Genomic DNA, 17,099 nt, shown 5'->3' with positions numbered 1-17,099 from the left:
AGCAATTAGATTGTCTGTGTAGTCACTTTAAAACCTACCCTCCAAGTTGTTATATTTGCAGAACAAATCCCTGATGATGACTGAGCTTATCCCCAGAGAAAAAGGGAGAAAATACTACATCCGCCTCCACTCTTTACTAGTGTTGGGGGAATACTGGTGTGAAATATTACATTTATACACAATTGGTGTGATTGATTTTGCTGAACTTCTTTCTTTTTTAAATATTTGTTCTGAGAGATAAATTGCTAGGAAAGGGAGCAAAAAGGGATGTTTTCAGAAACACATGTGATATAAAACCCAAATATATCAAAATAAGGAAAAAAATCCCTTACTCTTCACCTTTTCCTTTCCTTTCTCTTCCCCTCTCCTTTCTCCTCTTTTCATAAATTATTCCACTCTTCTGAAAACTACACACGGAAAAAAATTCCAATTATTTAGTTCTTTTGGTTAGTTTCAGGCTTGTTTATCATGTAGTGAGGTATCATTGCCCACTATATAACATGTACCATGCTAAGTACTTGGGATAATTGAGATTTTACTCTATTTTAAAATAATATATAACATCAGAAGTTGAAGAATGTCTTTTGGAAATTTGCTTTGATATTTCTTATCAACTCAATGAGTGTCTTTGTGCTAATAGAGTTGTCTGACCAAGTTTGTTTATTGCTCTTTTAATGAGGCCATATTTTATTGTCATTTAATGAGTACCAAATTAATCTGTGATTGTGTGTGTGTGTGTGTGTGTGTGTGTGTGTGTGTGTGTGTTTGTCTTTCTTTGGTTTTAGTATGTTATCTTTATTACTGGAAAGGACATAATGATCATAAAGTCCAAACCTCTCATTTTTATCATAAGAAAACTGACCCTAACAGTTGCACAGCTTAGTATAAGCAGCACAAATTTGAATCCAGTGTCTTTTTCTAATTGTGCTATGTGGCTTTATTCCACAATAAACACTTACCAAGTAGCTAGCTGAATAGCTAACTAATTAACTAATACCTGTTAGTTGGGTTTCATTCAAAGGGCATGCGGACGTTTAAAAAAAATAGCTGGATTAAAAAAAAATTACTTAAATCACTGATGGGTTTGGAAGAAACCGATAGTTTTTCGTGTTGTATTCCCTCTTCTCCCCCTCCCCCCCCAAAAAATGTATTTTGCTGGAGTTGAGTACCCTTGTTAGCCATTTGTTATTTTGCAGGTTATTTTTTTTTTGGGGGTGGGGCATGCTATTTCCACCCTATCTATCCCCCTGGTACTTTTACCCCTGGAACATTTCTTCTAGAGTAAGTATAAAAAGTTTTTATGGGAACATGTTAGAGAAATGTGTTTTTGGAAAGAAATATATTATCACATATCCTGCTGCTAGCCCCTGTACATGCTAGTGTAGGACAGATGGTACTTTCTCCTTTCCATTTTTCCATAGCCTTTTCACAGGTCTATAGTATTGGCCTTTTCACCATAACACATGTTTTCTTCCTTTCTTGCTGAAGCTGTAACCTATCTGTTCTTTAAGAAAGCATTCATTATTATTGTTCTGTAAAAAACTTACCAGCAGGATAATTTCAGAAAGGCCTGGAGAGACTTACATGAACTGATGCTGAGTGAAACAAGCAGAACCAGGAGAACATTGTACATGGCAACAACAAGAATATATGATGATCAGTTCTGACGGACATGGCTCTCTTCAACAATGAGATGATTCAAACTAGTTTTAGTTGTTTAGTAATGAAGAAAATAAGCTACCCCCAGAGAGAGAACTATGGAAAATGAGTGTGGACCGCAACACAGCATTTCCACTCTGTTATTGTTTGCTTGCATTTTTGTTTTCCTTCTCAGGTTTTTTCTTTCTTTATACCCCTGATTTTTCTTGTGCAGAAAGATAACTGTATAAGTATGTATACATATATTGGATGTAACATATGCTTTAACATATTTAACATGCATTGGACTACCTGTCATCTAGGGGAGAGGGTGGGAGGAAGGAGGGGAAAAGTTGAAACAGAAGGTTTTGCAAGGGTCATTGTTGAAAAATTACCCATGCATATGTTTTATAAATAAAAAAATTAAATAAAAGAAAGCATTCATATATTAAAAATATTCATGTCATTTTTTTCTGTTTACTGAGTTTCTTACCTTAATAGTGAAGGAAATTGTGAATCTGGGAATGTTTTTCCTTTTAAAAAATTTTAAAAAAATTAATTTTTTGACATAAGGAAAAAAGTGTTTTCTTGATTCTTCTTGCTGTCATTTAATACAAATCTCTTTTCTCTGGATCCCACATATTCATCACTTCTTTTGTAATAATCATATTTCATTAAATTCCTATGCTATAATCTTCACAGTGGTCTTCCAATAAGTAGGCATCTACTTTGTTTCTAGTTTTCTTTCTATGAGAGTCCCACCATTAATTTTTAAAATATAGAGTTAAAATGTATAAATATATTTTAATGAACCTCATATCAATTGACATTTTTAAGGGACTTAGTAGAAGGCTCAATGATTTGAGAAGTTATGAAGACCATTATTTGTGTTCAGTCAGTCTGGGATTGCTTGTTTCAGATCTCATCATATCTTTGTATACTAATGATTTTTGTTCATAGTTTTAATAAACCTGATTCATACAACTTTGAAATCTAATATACTTAGCACATTAAAATTTCTTTTATATTCCCTTATTTTTTCATGCCTTTTGATCACTGCAGTGCTGGAATCTTCTTAGAGACAGCAGCTTGCTGGGTCTTAGGATATTCTTGTCTCCCATTCTCCTAATCCCTCCGTTTTGCAATCTCAGCCATTTTTCTCCCTCCCTCCATCTCCTTCCTGTTCCTTGGTAATCACCTATGATTTCTTCCCCTTCCACATCTTTCAGATCTTAACTCCAATCCATGGGCTCTACTCTACTACAAGCTCTTTCTTGCAAGCAGCCTTTCACCTTTTACCCTCTTTGCTTTGGCAGAGACTAGTCCCAGTGCCTTCAGTGCTTCATCCCTTCTGGAACCCCAAGTTCCCTTCAAGGATGACTTTGTGTGCCCCCTTACAAGGAAAGGCAATAATCGTTTCTATAACTGCTGTTACATGCTCAGCATTCACTGTGCTAAACACTTTCTACGTTTGATCTCTGATGCTTACAACAGCTCTTGAGGGTAGGTATTATGAGTATCTCTACAATTGAGGAAGTTGAGACAGACTCTTTGAGTCGCTTGCCTCAGTGTCACCCAGCTAGTAATTATCCGAGGCTGTGTTTGAACTCTTTCCATCTTGAGGCTTAGATTTTTACCCTGCTAGCCACCTGCAAGAGCATTCTGATTGTTATTCCCTTCCATCCCTCCCTGACAAATCACTGTGTTTAGTTTTTATTTTTTTCCTGAGGCGATTGGGGTTAAGTGACTTGTCCAAGGTCACACAGCTAGGAAGTGTTAAGTGTCTGAGAGCACATTTGAACTTAGGGCCAGCACTTTACTCACTGTACCATCTAGCTGCCCCTTTATTTTTCACATATCCTATTATTACTTATCTGTGAACTTTTCTTATCCCAGTACAATATAAATTCTTTGAGAGTAGAAATTGTCTCTGTCTCCCCACAATCTCTCTTTGTATATGTACATATCACACACACACACACACACACACACACACACACACACACTTCCCCCATTTCCAGTCGCCCCTTCCTAATTTTCCTATCCCTCAGGAAAAACCAACATAATTTAGAAAAAAAGAGGGAACCCCTGGCCATATTCTTAGATGAACACATTAAGGATGATATCTATTGTCCCGCTCCCCAAATGAGAATTAAAACATTTGCTTAAAGGCCATAAGTCAGAATATATTGTTTTGTAAGATGCCAGTAAATTTCCTAAACTTCCTTTCTGAATTAAGAGTCTGTCCAAGTGTCTTGGTAAAAGCTATTTCCAGAAGGGATAATTCATTGAGACACAGGGGAAGGCAATCTAGGGTAACCTTTGTTTTTAATTAAAATGGGAATTGAGGAGTCAACACAAAGTATTTGTCTCCCTTCAATTGCTTCAAGTGAAGGTGGTCGAAGTTCTATTCCAATAATCACCCCATCGGATGTGAAAAACATAAATCCTTCCCAAATTTATACCTTCTATGAATATAACCATTAAACTCATGACATCAGACTCTTCTATGATGTATCCTCATCATTAAGAAATGCTTACCGAATGAATGTTCAATGTTTAGTATTCTATTTGGCCCTTAGGAAGGAAGGAATCAAATACTTGATGTGCTTTCCAGGAGTATGGATTTCTAAGACAGACAAACATAGAGAGGAATAACAAGTAGGCAAAAATATACCTGTCCTGTACAACACTTGGAAAATAGAATATCTATAAAAATATCCCAAACATGTTATTTAATTACTTTCTTTCTGTTTTACTTTTCTTGTGTCTAAGTGTCATCATGTGTTCAGGGAGGTAAAGAGCAGCTTAATAATTTTTTTTTTCCTGAACAGCTATCTTACTGAGTGAACCACACAATTTAACACTTTGTTATATACTCTTTTGCCTTCTAATTAATAGGCCTATGGGATATTACAGTGGGAAGACACCTTTACGTATCATTCAGTTCAATCCTTAAATTTCATGGAGAGGGGCATCTGTCTGGAATGTACTTTTTCTCTATCTCTGCTATTCTCTTTCTTTAAGATGTATCTTAGATATCATATTCTCCATGAAGCTTTTTCTCCTTCCCTAATTGATGTGTATAATTTGTATGGAACTCCTGTGTGTTAATAAGTAAAATATATATTGATATATTTATTCCCTATATTTGTGCTAGATATTTGTTAATATTTTTATGCATTTGTCCTTCCATTAGAATATAAGCTCATCGTGAAGAGAATTATATTATTCTTTGGATTTGTCTAGGATGATGGTTGGTACACAGTAATCCCTTATTGATAGATTGATTATGCCAGTTATTCAGTCATTTCCTACTCTTTGTGATGCTTTTTGTTGTTTTCTTGGCAAAGATACTGGCAGCGTTTGCCATTTCCTTCTCCAATGTGTCTTACGGATGGAAGCTGAGATAAACAGTATTAAGTAATCAGGATCACACAGTTAGAAAGGGTCTGAGGTCAGATTTGAACTCAGGAAAATGACTCTTTCAGACTTAAGGCTCACTCTGTAGACATTGAGCCTCCAAGGTGCCCATTTCATATATATATATTGGTTCCATAATAAGCTTGTACGTTTTTTGAATTAATCTTTTTTTATTACTCTGGATTATTATTAGGCAGATAAGTGCTCAGTAAATGCTTTTAAGCTGTGAGAGAAAAAGCTAGAGGAGGAAAGGAGTTATAAGACAATAATTAGCCATTATTTAATTGTGCTGTTTTATTACTTGCCAACACTGATATGATAAAAATTATATATAGAAATATATTATTTAATTTCTTTCTTGGCAATTCATTGGGGAATTGTGACATTTGTACTCTTTTTACTTAGGTAAGTAGCATATTTAAAATACCCTTTATATGTATTCTAGGTACCAAATCTAGTCCCTGTCTTGATGTTCAAGCTTGGAAGACCACTGGAACCTCTTTCATATATTGATATTTTATATACTCTACCTACTTTGGGTGTACATAAGGTTAGTATTTTTAACAAAATTAATTACCTTTTCTAAAAAATTTTTCTCTGTTTTGGAAAAAAATTTTTATAAAGGAAACATTTTGAAAGCCATTTTATATCATGAACAAATCTTATAAATTCTTCAGATTATAAAAGCATCCTCTTTCTAGAAAGCAGCAGGATAGTAGATTGAACAGAGCACTTGGAGGCAGGAAGAGCTAGTCCATACCCTGCCTCATGTGAGCCGACTCATTTTCTACCTTTGTGAAGTAAGGGAGTTGCCTTGATGGCCTCCAGTATTCCTTTCAGATCTGTATCTCTGCTCTTGTGATTGTACAGATGACTAATGGTTCCTGGAAATTAGACATGAAATTAGTAGCACAGATCCTGTAGTTCAGCCCTTTCATTTTATTGACCGAGACACAGAATTTGTAGTTAAGTGACATGAACAAGGCTGTTTAGCTGCCAGATTTTAAAACTCGAAGATAGTGCAGTACTTTGCTATTTCTTTCTCCAGTGAATTAAGGCAAACATAGGCCAAGTGACACTGTTAGGTTCACACACCTATTGTCTCAGGCTAAATTTGACCTCAGTTCACCAAAATATATAATAAAACATATAGTATCAAACATGTATTAAATTATATTGTAATTTCATAATAATAAAACAATAACATCTTGCATTCTAGAAGTGTATAATCTTTGCAAAATACTTCGTGAACCTTGTAGACCTGTATTATTTAGTGGTTACTTTAAAGTTATCAATCTGGGGAGAGTCCCTCAAATTCCTGCCGTATTTTCCAGGTGTGTGTTGCTCAAATTCTACGAGTAATCCAGGTTCTAGGAAATACCCCCCAACTCAGAGCTGTCACTTTACGCTTAATGACGTCTTTGTGGGAGAAACAGGTGAGTCCTAGATAAACTAGAGTAAAAATCTTTTGTCTGAAATGGAATGTTTTGTTACTGTACATTATTATTCATCTGAGGTTAAAAAAATTTATTGAACTGTCTTGATTGTGCCCTACACTGTCCTAAATATTGGGAATATGGAGACAAAAGCATAATGGCTTCTGCTCTCAGAATTCTGTCATGCTCTGGCAACGGAACCTTAGAAAAATCTGTTAGACAATTAGGACAAACCCAGGACAGAACAGGGTCCTGAACACCCAAAGAAGAGAGAGTATCCAGGAGGAGAAAGTATTTGGACCATTAAGGTCAAGGAGGGTGAGCTCTACCAAAAAGACCATCAATTGGGCAGTTAAATAGAGCAATGCGATCAGAATTTTATAAGGGATTGAGAAATGAGTGGGAGGAGCTTATGTGGAGACAATAAGCATGTAACTTTTTCTAGAAGTTTGAGAAAGGAAGAAAAATTCAGACAAGTGGAAGAGATGGTGGAGATGTTTGATGTTTTTAAGAATGGAGGAAACATAGATATGTGCTTTGGTAGCATGAAAGAAGGTCGATAAGAGAGTTGGAATATTAAAAAGAAAAGGGATGATTGCAAGAAAAGGGATGATTACAATCAGGATGCTGGAGAAGACAGGTTGAGTTGTGCTCATATGTACAGGAAGAATGATTGATCTTGATGGGGAAGGAGTTACTTCCTATCAGAAGTCGGAGTGAAGGAAAGGAGAGAGAGACAGATGGACAGACAGAGACAGAGAGACAACCAGAAACAGGCAGGTGGACAGAGACAAAATAGAGACAGACAGCCAGAGAGACAGAGACAACTAGCCAGAGAAACAGAGACAGATAGCTAGAGACAGTCAGATGGACAGAGACAGAGAGAGACAGCCAGTTAGAGAGGCAGTCAGACAGAAACAGAGTCAGAGAGAGAACAAAAGAAAGATGGAGTTTTATGATGAGAGAAAACCATCTTCTGGTAGAGAGTCTTAATTTCCTTTGCTGTGAGGGAAGGTCGTCAGCTGAGCATAGTGTTTGAGGCTTGAGGAAAACAGACTTGAAATAATCTTTGTGGAAGATGGAATTCAGAATCAGTATTGTTGTTCAGTTCTTTCACTTGGGGTTTTCTTGGCAAACATAGTGGAGTAATTTGCCATTTTTTCTCCAGCTTATTTTATGTGAGAAAACTGAAGCAAACAGGTTTAAGTGACTTGACCAAGATCACCCAGGTAGTTAGTGTCTGAAGCTGAGTTTGAACCGAGGTCTTCCTGGCTGTCCTGGAGAATCAGTGAGGGAGGAGCAAAAATTCTTGCCTTTTTGTAAGGACTCAATTGGGGTTGGATAATGTATGTATAGAGTGGATCCAGCCATGGGGCTTGTCTGATTTTTTTCTAGCTCTGTGCACTTGCATGAGTAGAAACTTGAGGACAGTGCGAATAATTGAGAGTTGTATGGCAAGGCCTGAATATTGATAAGTTAAGGGTTAAAATTTGCGAGATTAACGAACCATGTGTAGTTGAACCATGAAGTGTTAACCATGGCATCCAAATTGGGAGCGAATGTAAATGGATTCAGAACGTCCGTAATTGCCTCAAAAGGTACTGAGGAATAACTGGACTAAAAATAACTAAACAGTGACAAAGTTTAAGAAAGGATAAAACATAAGGAGAGAGTTACGTTTAGCTAGAAGAATATGTGAGATTTTGATCATAGAAATGGAATACTTCTGGGAGATCACTAGATTTAGAGTGACCATTCCAAGGTGGATCTGAGGTGAAGAATAGATTGTGGTTATGGGAGTTAAGTAGTTGAGGCACTTTTGAGGTTGGATTATTTGTGGGAACATCAATATAGTTGTTAAAGGTCACGGGTATAAATGTAGAAATTGGGAAAGAGAGGAGAGGAAGTCGGGTACTCAGTTCCTTGGGAAGTAGAGGAAAATGGCCTAGGGACTAGGATATCAAGATTCTTTGACCTAGACTGGGTGGTTAAATTTGAATGAATGAATGTCAAAGTAGAAGGAGCTATTAAATTATGGAGCCAAGTAAGTGACAATAATGGACAAAGAGTAGTCCAAATTCCCGTTCCTGACCAGATTGATGGGGGTTAGTTGTACATGGATGCAGTGTTCTTTGAGGGAATCATGATTCTTGGTGGCTGCTGGAAAAGGAATAATTGTAAAGGATTCTTAATGAAAGACTGTTATTTAAGGAATAGGAAGTGATCATAGGATAGCTTTCTCCTCAGTTGATTAGAAGAAATATAATTTCAAATGTAAGTAATTGCTAATTTCAGAAAGCATTTTTGGGTATTATGATAATTATTACAATCTGATTTGGAAAATTATTCTTTCTAATAAATTTAATTCTTCCTAGGATCGTGTTTATCCTGAATTGCAGAGATTCATGGCATTGTCGGATGTGCCATCTTTATCTGTGGGCAAAGAAACCCAGTGGGAAAAACTGATTGCTAAAGCAGCCTGTATCAGGGACATATGTAAACAAAGGTAATATCTAGTATCTATACAAATGTGTATACTTATGGAAACGTACACAGTTTGAATGTTAGGTTCTTGGTACTAGGAACCCTAGAATCATGAAATCTTGAAGAGCTGAAGAGGACAAAGATCATTTAGTACAAAGGTTCTTATCCTGGGTTTTATAAAAAAAAAAATTTTTTTTTAACATTTTGTGAATTATATTTTAATATAATTGGTTTCCTTTGAAATTTTATATTTTTCATTTTATGCATTTAAAAAGTTATTCTTAGAAGGGATCCATTAGCATTATCTAACTTTTAAAGGAGTATAAGAACCCCTCATTTAATACAACGTAAGTTTAAGCAATTCCTGGGCAACATCTATAAAGTGGTCATCCAGTTTGTGTTGAAAGACTTTCAAGGAATGGAGGTAGCCCACTATTTTCTGAGATACTCAATTCTACTCTTGGGCCTAATTTTTAGGATGCTTAGCCTTATGTTGAACTTAAATTTGCCTTCCATTTCAGTTTTTCCCTATTTCAAGAAGAATAAATTTCATATGTCTTCTCCATGAAAACTGTTCCAGAGCTTAAAGACAACTATCACAAGTCTCTTAAATCTCATTTATAAATGAAATATAATCTATATATTATCTATATATTATTATTGTGTAGCATATTCTCTATAATACAATTTCTGACTTCTTTTAGATGGTCCTATTTATAGCAGGGTCTTGGGATTCCTCACTTTTCTGGTTACCTTGGTCTGGACACTGTTCAGCTTATTAATATCCTTCCTAAAATATGGCACCAAGAACTGAGTGTAATACTATTCCAAGTGTGGTCTGACCACAGGGATTATCACCTTCCCAGTCCTGGAAGTGAGATCTCCCTTAGTGCAGCCAAAGATCACATTAGCTTTTTTCACTTAGCTATCACTATTGAGTCATTAAGCTTATATTACTCTAACCTCTTTTTCCCTACAACCCTAGATATTTTTCAGGTGAATTGCTGTCTAGCCATTCCTTTCCCAATCTGTCCTACTTAAATTAGATTTTTTTTTCCAGCTTAACTATTAAGAGTTTACATTTATTCCTCTTAAATTTCCTCTTCCTATTTCAGCGTGGCATTCTAAAGCAATATCTTTTGTCATTCCAACTCTGCCCTCAATTTATCACTTAACTCTCCTAGTCTGGTGCCATCTGTATATTGGATAAGCATGTATTCGTAGTGATTAATTGAAATAAGGAAATTAAAGTAAAAGAAGTGTGTTAGAGTGACTAAGGAGCTGACCTTGTAGTCTGGATGACCTGGCCTCCAATTCTGTCCCTATCACATCCTGACTGTGACCACTGGCAAATTACTTCTCAGTGTCTCAGGTAACTTTTCAAGAGAAATAATTTTCTCAAAACAGTTGCTGATCTCTATAAGTAAAAGGAATTTCCTTATTGGGGAGAGCTCTACTCTAATGACTTGACAGGCTTTAGCCCCATCCTCTTTTAGTCTTTCTGTTCCTCAGGGCCAAAAACAATAACATAAACTAATCTACTAATATTTATCTAGTATTTTACCCTTTGCAATGTACTATATGTACATTATTTCATTTAATCCTTTTAACAAATCCTGACAAAGTAGGTATCACAGATACTACTTCCATTTTGCAAAAAAAAAAAAAAAACCAAAGAAACAAAAAAATTTTAAAAACTCAAGTTAAATGACTTACCTATAAACACACAACTAAGACATTTCCAAGTTTGATTTGAATGTGTATCTCTCTTTACTGCAAGTCTAACTTTCTTCCCAAAATAGCATGAAACTTCTCTGGTCATCTATGTTCTAAGCAACATACAACCAAACAAAGATACCAAGATATTCATCTTCTTTCAGAGTAGTAGAACCATTAATAACAGCATTTAAACCATTTAATGACCCATTTAACCAATTCCAAATTCCTATTATCTTTTTTCCTATTATCTTACCTACATTTTATGATCTTGTTTAGGAAAATAACACTTTGTCTAAAGCTTTTCTAAAATTTGATAAAATTTCTAGCATTCTCTCAACAATGCAATTGTATTTTTTTTTTTTTTTGAGCTTCTGGAATGATTCATTATGAAACCATAACAACTTTTTGATCATTGCTTCTTCTTCTAAATGCTCATTAACTATATTCCTTCCAAAATGAGCCCCTGAATTTTGCCAGGAATCTGTCAAGCTAAGTGAGCATATTTTGCTGATGTGATTCTTTTCTCTTTTGAAAATTTGGGACATTTGTCTTTCCTTAATCCTATTATTTATCATCTCTTTTAAATATAGATGACTGTGAGTTTGCAATCACATATATCAACATGTTTGACACTATTTTGGTGGTATCTGAGGAGGAATTATTTTTAGATACCTGCAAGAAATTCTGAAGAGATTACTTTGACTTTGTAAAATTGAATCTGATCTTTATTTCTGTGGTTAGGTATAAGATCCAGTTTAAAAAAAAGTGTGTGCGTGTGTGTGTGTGTTTACAACTCTTGAATACAAAGTCTACATAAACCTTTGCACACAAGTGTTTGCAGAGCAGAAAATGTATAACATGATCATCCTTATTTTTTTCTAAATTAAGAGCCTGGAAACTGAAGTACTAGACTGTAGTCATAAATTATTTTACTCTACCTTAATATCTTATTACTTAATTATCTGTAATTATAGGAGTTTTTTTAGAGAAGGAATTATGGCTGATGACTAAAAAGAAAATGACCTGGGATTGTTACTGATATTCTTTGCTTTTAAAAACTAGACCTGCGGAAATCAGGAAGATGACTGCTTTTCTCCATAACTAAATAAAGTAGGAGCAGTTGATGTTCCTTTCCCCTTCCCTCCCATAATAAAATTATACATAGTGACATTCCATTTTTCAGTAGCTTATTTTCTTTCCTGTGCTGTTAAAAATATGTGGGGGGTAGGATGGGATGGAGAGAATAAATTAAATCCTATTTAAAATAATTATAGTTTTATAATTTAATAGTCTGTCATCATGACTTTTTCAAATTTCTATAAGACAGAAGTAGGATATGACCTGGTAGTGGTGTGAGCTGCAAGATCGAACGGATGTTTTGTCTTACTTTAGATGCTCTTACTACCTCCCAAAGCAGGAAGTTGGTCCTAATTGAAAAAATTGTAATTCAAGGTCAAAAGAAGCATCTTTCTCCATCCTCCTAGACTTTTATTTGAGTTAACTGCCTTGTCCACTTTGGAAAATATTGTCACAACGGAAGTCAGTGTGAAGAATTAGGATGGGATCAGGTAAGATGTTAATAGAAGAAAAGGGCAAAGTGGATTAAGCTCAGATGTGATAAAGCAGTCTTTACCGCATTAATGCTGCATGTTATGTGCAGAGGGCACACACTGTACGTACTAACACGCTGATTTGTTTTTCTTCCCCCTCCCCCCTTGATTTTTCTATAGACCATATCAGCATGGGGCAGATATGTTGGCAGCCATTTCCCAGGTGTTGAATGAATGCACAAAGCCTGACCAAGCGACTCCAGCAGCTCTGGTATTACAAGGTCTTCATGCACTCTGTCAAGCTGAGGTAGGCTTCGTTTGAGCTGATTTGGAGATGTTCATGCAAGGAGGTGTTTCTTTTGATACCCTTTTAGAAAGCTGAACAAGCTCTTCACAGTGACTTTTTAGAAAATAAAAGAGAAAAAGAAAGTGTTTATTAGTAATATTGTGATTTAGATTTTTCATACAATTTTTTTAAACCTCTTTAAAAGATAAATTCTTTCAGAAATAGTTATCCCTAGATTACAGAGGTGACAACTAGGTCTTGGGGCCTAAATGGGAATTTAAACCTGTCTTTCTGGCTTCAAGGGAAGAACATCATCTGTACTTCTATCTATGGCTTTTCTTCAAATTCTGCTGATCCCACAAAAGACTGGGCATTGTGCAAAGATAACTTGATAAAAACTGTTCTGTTGTTCCTTCTTCCTGTCCTTGTTCTCTTTGTAAAGGAACATTGGAAATTTTTCTTGAGTACTTTTAATAACTTCACTTCAGACAGCATTTCTACTCAACCTAGACATTAATGGTCAGTGGAAGGGACATGTGAACTGAACCAGTTTCATTTGTATAGCCAGGAAAAATTATTAATGATGTCAAGATATGTAGGGCATCTTTGCTCTTCTAGAGATTCAATATGGGACAAGAAGTCATTGCTAGGCTTGGGATTTTAAATCATATCCTAAAATTTTGTTTTCTGGAAACCTATTTGAGTCTCTTCCAAGTGCTCCACATGGCAAACCTATCTCTCCCTTAATGTAGGAAATTGCAGACAAATTTTATACACTAAATTTTATACCTTGATTAATTTTAGAAAAGCATTTGATGCTCTGAGAACATCTTAATGGACTCTAGAAGTGATCATCCAGCTTGAGTACTCTGAAAAAGTTACTGAAATCCTGATGTTTTTCCTTAGTTACATGATTAATTGAAATAGTGGATGACTTTACCATCATCAGTAGAGTTTAAGGGGGATTTTCTAACATAACCACCTTCATTCATTCTTTCAATATGAATGTTGGAGGAGATCCAACTTTTAGATAAGGGTTTTTTTCTCAAAGGCTTATTCTATTTCTTCATAAGAGTTATGAGGTGACAGGAGATTTTCAGTGACTGTGGTTGTAGAAAGCCTTGTAACTTGGAAGAATTTTAACTATGGACTAGTGATGGACTATGTATTTGTTACTGAGAGGATGGATTTGAATTTGTGAGATCATTGTATTTTTTTTTTTTTTTTTCAGTAAGAATTCACAAAATTATACTCAAGCACAGAGAGGTTATGTTCTGCATTAAGGATTATATGCATGAATATAGCATGTATTCATTATATTATTATGTATATATGTATTATATACCTTCATTCATATACATTCAGAATATAGTAGAATATACATGGATTTTTAAAAAAGTATATACTGTAAGAGACAGCTGGGTGGTGCAGTAGGTAGAGTACTGGCCCTGCACTCAGGAGGACCTGAATTCAAAATCAACTTGACACTTAACACTTACTAGCTGTGTGACCTTGCGCAAGTCCCTTAACCCCAATTATCTCACCCCCTCCTAAATAAAAAAGTATATATTTTGAAGAAATTATTCATTTCTGAAGTACTTTGAATTACTTAGTTGAATTGAATAAGTTTAAGGAGTATTCTTATGAAATAGAAGGATATCTCAGAAGCTATACGGATGACATAGCATATAAAGAATAGGGATTCAGAGCAAGAAGATGAACACTAGGATCCAATGAATCTAGGACTCCAGTGTTATTCCTTCTGAAGATAAGGTTGCAGGTAGTTTAAACAATAAAAAACTCCCCAAATCCTTCAGAAATAACTCATTCATAAGAAAATCTTTTCACATAAAATAAAAGAAGAAAAAAAAGCGACAGTAATATAAGTAAATGTTATGCAGTAGTCTAAAGTGGTGACATTGGAGAGACAAAAAAATCAATGAATTGTCTGCAAAAATACTTCTAAAAATCAAGCTCTCTTTATTGTAAGAATTATCCTGTTTTATTCTAAAGAAAATTTTAATTTGTCATCAATAGGAAAGAACTGAGAATAGTAAAATAAAAATTTTAAAATATGATACATTTAAGTAACTTGATATTTTACATGCAAAATTCTAATAAAATATGTATTTACTGAGGGATAAAATTGACCAGCTGTAAGACAAATCAGAAAAATATATATAGTAAGAGCTAAAAAAAATCAATATATAACTAGAAGAAAATCTGGTAATCAGGGGACTTAGAACTAAATGGGTCTTCAGAGTTTGTCTAGTACAAGAGGAAGCTGAAGTACAGAGAAGTCAAATGCCTTCTTCCCTCAAATAAGTAATCAGAGCAAGTCTGGATTCTAATTAGTCGTCTAGTTCCACTGTACCATGCTGCTTGTAATGACCTTACCAACAAGTATGGAATTATTAAAGTACAGAGCTTGGAAAGCTAATCAAAAGTTACTATCTTTCCTGAAAATGTGAAAGAAGAGAATGAGAGCTTTATTTCAAGAAATTAAGGGATAAAATTTTGGTAATTACTGAAAGTGAAAGAAATCATAGTATCAAGAGTTATGAACCTGAATTTCATCCCCACCATGCATAGTCTTGTAGTTTTGCTATTTGATAATAATATCGATTTGATTTTATAGTTGGCCAAGAAGAAAAATATTAAATGCACTTTTGAATTGTGCTGACTTTTTATTCCTAAAGTGAAAAATTCTAGATAATTCTGGAATATGAAATTTTAGCATGACATTAAGATTTCAAAAAAATTCTTGGAAAAAAATTTGTAATCACTCCAGTGAGTTTGGACTGTCCATCCATATGGGAAGTGTCCAATTATATCAATTTCCTAGATTTCAGCATGCATCTAAAATGAGTATTTCATAGAATTTGTCCAACAGTGTGAATATTTGGAATAGTACAGGTGGTGAATAAGATAGACCCAGAGTTGATGGGTGAATATTTGACATTGATTAACTTTTTTTGTAAAATGATTACTAACAAGGGATTATCAGCATCACAAATGATGAAAAAGGGAAAGAAGAGAAAAGTGGGGATTGAAGATAATTTTAGAACAGCACTTTTTCATATAGGGTAGAATCTAGGAATTTGACATTTTTGAAAAAGAGAAATAAAATTTTCAGAAAAAATAAAAAATAAACCTATCTAGCTTTTATTTAGCCTCTTTATATTTGTAAAATACGTTACATAGTAATTTTATGTGATCCTCACAACCCTATGAGTTAGGTCCCATTAGTTATTCTCATTCTGCAGATAAAGAAACTGAAGTTCAGACAGATTATCTTAAATTATTTGTGTGTATCTAAAACAGATATAAACTTCAAGTATTCTTGTGATCTAGTTTAGCAATCTATCCTTTGTAAACTAGTCACCTACATTGGGATAGTGTGGATATAAAAAAAAGTGTTAGATTAATAGGAGTGTAATAAGTAGATAACAATCTTTGTTTATAAAGCAAGTAATAAAATATTATGAGTACATTAATGTACTCATTAATATGGTAGAAGTAAAACAAAGAATCATAGAATAAATGGGTCAATGGTCCTCAGAGGATAGATAGTCTAATCTGTACGTCACTCAGCTTCCCCTTTGTGACTTTCTAATAAGTGGTCATCAAAAATCTTCAAGAATATCTTTAGTAAAAGAAAAATAAACTTTTTTTCAGTAAGAATTCACAAAATTATACTCAGGCACAGAAAGGTTATGTTCTTGAACATAAATGGATTTAAATTCTCCTATAAAATGAAGAAATCCTTGGAACAGTTGAAAGAAAAGTTTTGCAGAATTTTGCTTAAAGGAATCACACCTAAGTCATAGGCAAAGAAAAATTTGAAATAAATAGTTAGAATAAAATGTATTATGTTTTACCAGAATCCAAAAGATCATGAATTGCACAAATGATAGTAGATAAAATTGAAATCAAATTGGAAAACATCAAGAGATTTCTACTTAAATCTAAGTATATACTTAGTTACATTGACAATGAAAAACACCGTATACTTTTCTTGTAGCATACATAGCAACTACATTTTAGAGAACTACATTTTAGAGAAGGAAGTTACTTAAACTTTAAAAAGAAAACCAATAATATCTGAAGAGATACTAATGTAATGTCACAAATTAAAAATTAAGAAAAACAACTCCAGTAGAATGCTGAATAAATGTCTGGCTCCTAAAAAAAACAAAACATTTTTCCAGTGACAATACATACCAACAAGTCTATCTTCTCTGAAAAAGTGAAAAACAAAACAAAACAAAGTAACTAAAATAAAATAGTTTGGAATATAGTTTTTATTAAAATTAAAATGACTTTATATACTTTAATAAGTTAAATTTTATATATTTTTTATGTTATGAAACATTAATGTTAACTTTTGTTTACAAAACAGTAATATGCTAGAGCATAACAGATATCAATTCTGAAATTCAGAAAATGCAAATACTACTTTAATAGACATATACCATGATCTGTGATCTTTCACATATTAGTATTGCCTCTCACCCTATTAAAACTTCCTCACTAGGGTCTCTTGAAACGGTGGGTATTTTC

General features: G+C 34.2%; 1 protein-coding gene across 1 annotated transcript in view; it reads left to right on the top strand.

Moving 5' to 3' along the window:
• Positions 1 to 17,099, top strand: part of FOCAD (focadhesin) — a 349,882-nt gene that overhangs the window by 153,389 nt on the left and 179,394 nt on the right. The window contains exons 11-14 of the mRNA XM_051995374.1: positions 5,507 to 5,611; positions 6,396 to 6,497; positions 8,873 to 9,003; positions 12,431 to 12,557. Of these exons, the coding sequence (XP_051851334.1) occupies positions 5,507 to 5,611; positions 6,396 to 6,497; positions 8,873 to 9,003; positions 12,431 to 12,557 (465 nt within the window). The remainder of the gene's footprint in view (positions 1 to 5,506; positions 5,612 to 6,395; positions 6,498 to 8,872; positions 9,004 to 12,430; positions 12,558 to 17,099) is intronic.

This window comes from Antechinus flavipes, chromosome 1, assembly GCF_016432865.1.
Source record: "Antechinus flavipes isolate AdamAnt ecotype Samford, QLD, Australia chromosome 1, AdamAnt_v2, whole genome shotgun sequence".
In the NCBI taxonomy this organism is placed as follows: Eukaryota; Metazoa; Chordata; class Mammalia; order Dasyuromorphia; family Dasyuridae; genus Antechinus; species Antechinus flavipes.
This window is presented reverse-complemented; position numbering and strand designations above follow the sequence as displayed.